The sequence below is a fragment of the Cetorhinus maximus genome, chromosome 34 (assembly GCF_964194155.1).
Source record: "Cetorhinus maximus chromosome 34, sCetMax3.hap1.1, whole genome shotgun sequence".
NCBI lineage: Eukaryota > Metazoa > Chordata > Chondrichthyes > Lamniformes > Cetorhinidae > Cetorhinus > Cetorhinus maximus.
In genome coordinates, this window is record NC_135912.1 from 5569387 (window position 1) to 5575386 (window position 6000).

The 6000-nt window shown below is 51.8% G+C and overlaps 1 protein-coding gene across 1 annotated transcript in view; it reads right to left on the bottom strand.

Annotated features, from left to right (window-relative positions):
- The window catches only part of LOC144671814 (actin-like protein 6B), a 40137-nt gene extending 36131 nt beyond the window's left edge, over window positions 1-4006 (bottom strand). Inside the window, exon 1 of the mRNA XM_078533863.1 lies at window positions 3719-4006. Coding sequence (XP_078389989.1) covers window positions 3719-3743 — 25 coding nt within the window. The 5' untranslated portion in view covers window positions 3744-4006. The remainder of the gene's footprint in view (window positions 1-3718) is intronic.
- Window positions 4007-6000: the final 1994 nt, after the last annotated feature.

The following is a 6000-nucleotide window of genomic DNA, read 5'->3' on the forward strand; positions in this document are numbered from 1 at the left end:
GGCACTGGTTAACGGTACAGATGCTAACAGGACACACGGCACCGGTTAACGGTACAGATGCTAACAGGACTCATGGCACCGGTTAACGGTACAGACGCTAACAGGACACACGGCACCGGTTAACGGTACAGATGCTAACAGGACTCACGGCACCAGTTAACGGTACAGACGCTAACAGGACTCACGGCACCGGTTAACGGTACAGACGCTAACAGGACTCATGGCACCGGTTAACGGTACAGACGCTAACAGGACACACGGCACCGGTTAACGGTACAGACGCTAACAGGACACACGGCGCCGGTTAACGGTACAGACGCTAACAGGACACACGGCATCGGTTAACGGTACAGACGCTAACAGGACACACGGCACCAGTTAACGGTACAGTCGCTAACAGGACACACGGCACTGGTTAACGGTACAGACGCTAACAGGACACACGGCACCGGTTAACAGTACAGACGCTAACAGGACACACGGCACCGGTTAACGGTACAGTCGCTAACAGGACACACGGCACCGGTTAACGGTACAGACGCTAACAGGACACACGGCACCGGTTAATGGTACAGACGCTAACAGGACACATGGCACAGGTTAACGGTACAGACGCTGACAGGACACACGGCACTGATTTACGGTGTTTTCAGCATCTGGTGCCGGTAGACACTATGTAAATCATGAGCTACGCGCCTGTGACTCCCTCCTCTTTGAGCATCATCCTCCCCTCTCGGAAAAGCAGATTTATTTTATATTTCACTCAATGATTAAAGCAACAGTTGGATCAAAGTGCCACAGAAAAGTCGAAGAGGAATAAAACCATATGGACTTTTGGCATTGACCAAGGGACCAGAAACAACAACGGCAAACTCAGCCCAGTCGACTCTGCAAAGTCCTCCTCACTAACATTTGGGGGCTTGTGCCAAAATTGAGAGAGCTGTCTCACAGACTAGGCAAGCAACAGCCTGACATAGTCATCCTCACAGAATCATACCTTACAGATAATGACCCACCATCACCATCCCTGGGTATGTCCTGTCCCACTGGCAGGATAGACCCAGCAGAGGTGGTGGCACAGTGGTATACAGTCGGGAGGGAGTTGCCCTGGGAGTCCTCAACATCGACTCACGACCCCATGAAGTCTCATGGCATCAGGTCAAACATGGACAAGGAAACCTCCTGCTGATTACCACGTACCGCCCTCCCTCAGCTGATGAATCAGTGCTTCCTCCATGTTGAACACCACTTGGAGGAAGCACTGAGGGTGGCAAGGGTGCAGAATGTAATCTGGGTGGGGGTCTTCAATGTCCATCACCAAGAGTGGCTCGGTAGCACCACTACTGACCGAGCTGGCCGAGTCCTAAAGGACATAGCTGCTAGACTGGATGAGGGAAAAACCTACTTGACCCCACCCATCAACCGCCACAGTTGCATCTGTCCATGACAGTGTCGGTAGGAGTGACCACCACACAGTCCTTGTGGAGACGAAGTCCCATCTTCACATAGAGGATACCATCCATCGTGTCGTGTGTCATTACCACTGTGCTAAATGGGGTAGATTTCAAACAGATTTAACAACTCAAGACTGGACAACCATGAGGTGCTGTGGGCCATCAGCAGCAGCAGAATTGTACTCGAACACAATCTGTAACCTCATGGCCCAGCATATCCCCCACTCTACCATTAGCATCAAGCCAGGGGATCAACCCTGGTTCAATGAAGAGTGCAGGAGGGCATGCCAGGAGCAGCACCAGGCATACCTAAAAATGACATGCCAACTTGGTGAAGCTACAACACAGGACAATGTGCATGCTGAACAGTGGAAGCAGCAAGTGATAGACAGAGCTAAGCGATCCCACAACCAAAGGATCAGATCTAAGCTGTGCAGTCCTGCCACATCCAGTCGTGGATGGTGGTGGACAATTAAACAACTCATTGGAGGAGGAGGCTCCACAAATATCCCCATCCTCAATGATGGCGGAGTCCAATACATCGGTGCAAAAGATAAGGCTAAAGCATCTGCAACCATCTTCAGCCATAAGTACTGAGTGGATGATCCATCTCAGCCTCCTCCGGAGGTCCCCAGCATCACAGATGCCAATCTTTATCCAATTCGATTCACTCCACATGATATGGAGAAATGGCTGAAGGCACTGGATACTGCAAAAGGCTATGGGCCCTGACAACATCCCAGCAAACGTACTGAATACTTGTGCTCCATAACTAGCCGCACCCTTAGCCAAGCTGTTCCACTACAGCTACAACACTGGCATCTACCCGGTTATGTGGAAAATTGCCCAGGTATGTCCTGCCCTTAAAAAGGAGGACAAATCCAACCCGGCCAATGGGCTCCCCATCAGTCTACTCTTGATCATTCAGATGGAAGGGGTTGTCGATAGTGCTATCAACTGTAGCAAAACATCCGTACTTTTATATTCCAGCCCCCTTGCAATAAATGACAATGTTTCATTTGCCTTACTGATCAAACAGCGACTGGTGCTGAATCAACTGATCATTTCAAGTCTGAGATTGGTAGATTTTTGTTCTCCAAAGTTATGGATATGTGGAGTTAGGTCACAGATCAGCCACCTTTTCCAGTCCCGAAATTCCTGCCTCAGGTGCGCTGACCTCTTGCTGCTCCGTCAGAATTTCCGCTCTGCGGTGAGCCGGGCCGGAACAAATCCAATAGGACTGTTCATCAGAACGGAAGTGGAGTCACACGGACTCATAACGTTAACTCTCCTCCCTCCGCAGATGCTGCAGGGCCTGCTGAGTTTCCCCAGCACTTTCTGTTTTCATTTCCGATCTGCAGCACCCGCGGGATTTTTTGCTTTGAATTTGGTCATTCACCCAAGCCATTTTAATTCAGGAACAGGCTCGAGGGGCTGAATGGCCTCCTCCCATTCCTATGAATGGCCCTCTTTTGGAATGCCAGCATGGACCCGAGGGGCTGAATGGCCTCCACCCATTCCTATGAATGGCCCTCTTTCGGAATGCCAGCAGAGACTCGAAGGGCTGAATGGCCTCCTCCCATTCCTATGAATGGCCCTCTTTCGGAATGCCAGCGGAGACTCAAAGGGCTGAATGGCCTCCTCCCATTCCCTCTTTCGGAATGCCAGCAGGGACTCGAAGGGCTGAATGGCCTCCTCCCATTCCCTCTTTCGGAACGCCAGCAGAGACCCGAGGGGCCGAATGGCCTCCTCCCATTCCTGTGCACGTCCCTCTTTATTCCGAATGCCAGCACGGGCTCGAGGGGCTGAACGGCCTCCCTATTCCAGGCAGCAGGTCAGTGATCCCCAATTACCCCTGAGCCCTGGGAACCTGACCAGAGAGATCTCCCAATTAACTATCGTGAAGGCTCCCCTTTGTACTTAAAATAAAAACCCCCCCTTGATGTGACCCAACACAGGCAACCGCATTGTCGAGGGCAGACACACAATAGCAAAGAGACGGAGGGAGACCTAATACCACCCCCACCATCCCCTCCCTGGCCGCTCAAAGCCCACCCTAGCCCCGAGGAGCATCCCCCAGCCCAGCCCAGCAAACATTTCAACTGCACAACCCTAAAAATCCCTGGGCACCGGCCTCTTAAAGCGGGCTGGCACTGGACCCCTGTTTCCCCAGTGAATTCCCTCCCTCCAGTCAGTGTCAACGCCAAACCGACATTTGCAGAAAACGGAATGAAATTCAGGCTGGATCGCCGCTTTGCCTTTACCTCCTCCATACACCCCGCCGCTCATCGCTGCAAAATGCTCTTTATAGATACAGAGACAGAGACAGACAGAGACAGAGAGGGAGGTGGATAGGGGAGAGAGAGAGAGAGATCTGTAGAAAATATATCCAGGCAGCTGCTTTGATGTCGATTTACTTGTCAGATCGAAATAAAACGTGCAGGGGGGGTGGGGGGGTGGAAATAGATATTACAGTGGGGAGAGGGGTGGGGAGAAAGAAATGCTGTGTCCCTGCCTCTTCAAAGCCTCACTCAGCTCCTCCCTGAGACTGCAACAGGCCAATTCCAGAATGCAGGGAAATGTTTAAAGGGGCAGCGGTCAGGATCTTGCTGGTCCATTATTGCCCAGGAAAGGTCTGGCCAGCTGGAAGGGAGCACAGAGAGGTGGGTAGGGTGGTGGCCAGTGCATAGTCCCACCTTGACCACGACGAACTGAGTGAGCCCTTTGGCGCCCGCTGTTTAAAACATCAAGAAATTAAATGAAAAAGGTGGCTTGGAATATTTAAGGCGCGCTGCAGATCTTTTAAAAAATAACATTCGGGGTCGTGGGATGTGGGCATCGCTGACTGGACCAGCCTTTATTGCCCATCCCGAATTGCCCTGGTTCAGAGGGGGGACATTTAAGAGCCAACCACATTGCTGTGGGTCACCTGTAGGGCCAGACCGGGTAAGGACGGCAGATTTCCTTCCCCAAAGGGGGCATGAGCGAACCAGATTGGGTTTTTTTTTTTACGACAATCGGCGATGGTTTCAGGGTCATCATCGTCAGGCTTTTAATCCCGGGTTTGTATTGAACGCTTGGGGAATGAAAATCGGAAAATGCTGGGGAAAACTCAGCAGGTCCGGCAGCTTCTGCGGAGAGGGGGAGAGTTGACACGACGGGTCCGATGCGACTGGTCATCCGTTCTTGGATTGGAGACGGGCGGGATTTTCTGGCCTCACTTGCTGCGGGGAGGCACGGTAAATTTGAGGGAGCGGCAAGGCTCAGTTGAGCTGAAGCGGGGAATTCAGGAATGGGAAAGTCCCGCCCGGTCACTGTTTCTCCCTCCGCAGACGCTGCCAGGACTCCTGCTGTTATGCCGGTGAATCGCCGGGCTTGGAGAGGAGGGGATTCAGTGTGGAGGAGGGATGCAGATCACCTGGAGAAACTGGAGCTCACTGTGACACTCCGATATACCCCACACCCCTCACTGTGACACTCCGATATACCCCACACCCCTCACTGTGACACTCCGATATACCCCACACCCCTCACTGTAACACTGATATACCCCACACCCCTCACTGTGACACTCCGATATACCCCACACCCCTCACTGTAACACTGATATACCCCACACCCCTCACTGTGACACTCCGATATACCCCACACCCCTCACTGTAACACTGATATACCCCACACCCCTCACTGTAACACTCTCTGATATACCCCACACCCCTCACTGTAACACTGTGATATACCCCACACCCCTCACTGTAACACTCTGATATACTCCACACCCCTCACTGTAACACTCTCTGATATACCCCACACCCCTCACTGTAACACTCTCTGATATACCCCACACCCCTCACTGTAACACTCTCTGATATACCCCACACCCCTCACTGTAACACTCTCCGATATACCCCACACCCCTCACTGTAACACTCTGATATACCCCACACCCCTCACTGTAACACTCTCTGATATACCCCACACCCCTCACTGTAACACTCTGATATACCCAACACCCCTCACTGTAACACTCTGATATATCCAAAACCCCTCACTGTAACACTCTGATATACCCAACACCCCTCACTGTAACACTCTGATATACCCAACACCCCTCACTGTAACACTCTCTGATATAATCCACACCCCTCACTGTAACATCCTCTGATATACCCCACACCCCTCAGTGTAACACTCTCTGATGTAACCCACACCCCTCACTGTAACACTCTCTGATATACCCCACACCCCTCACTGTAACACTCTCTGATATACCCCACACCCCTCACTGTAACACTCTCCGATATACCCCACACCCCTCACTGTAACACTCTGATATACCCCACACCCCTCACTGTAACACTCTCTGATATACCCCACACCCCTCACTGTAACACTCTGATATACCCAACACCCCTCACTGTAACACTCTGATATATCCAAAACCCCTCACTGTAACACTCTGATATACCCAACACCCCTCACTGTAACACTCTGATATACCCAACACCCCTCACTGTAACACTCTCTGATATAATCCACACCCCTC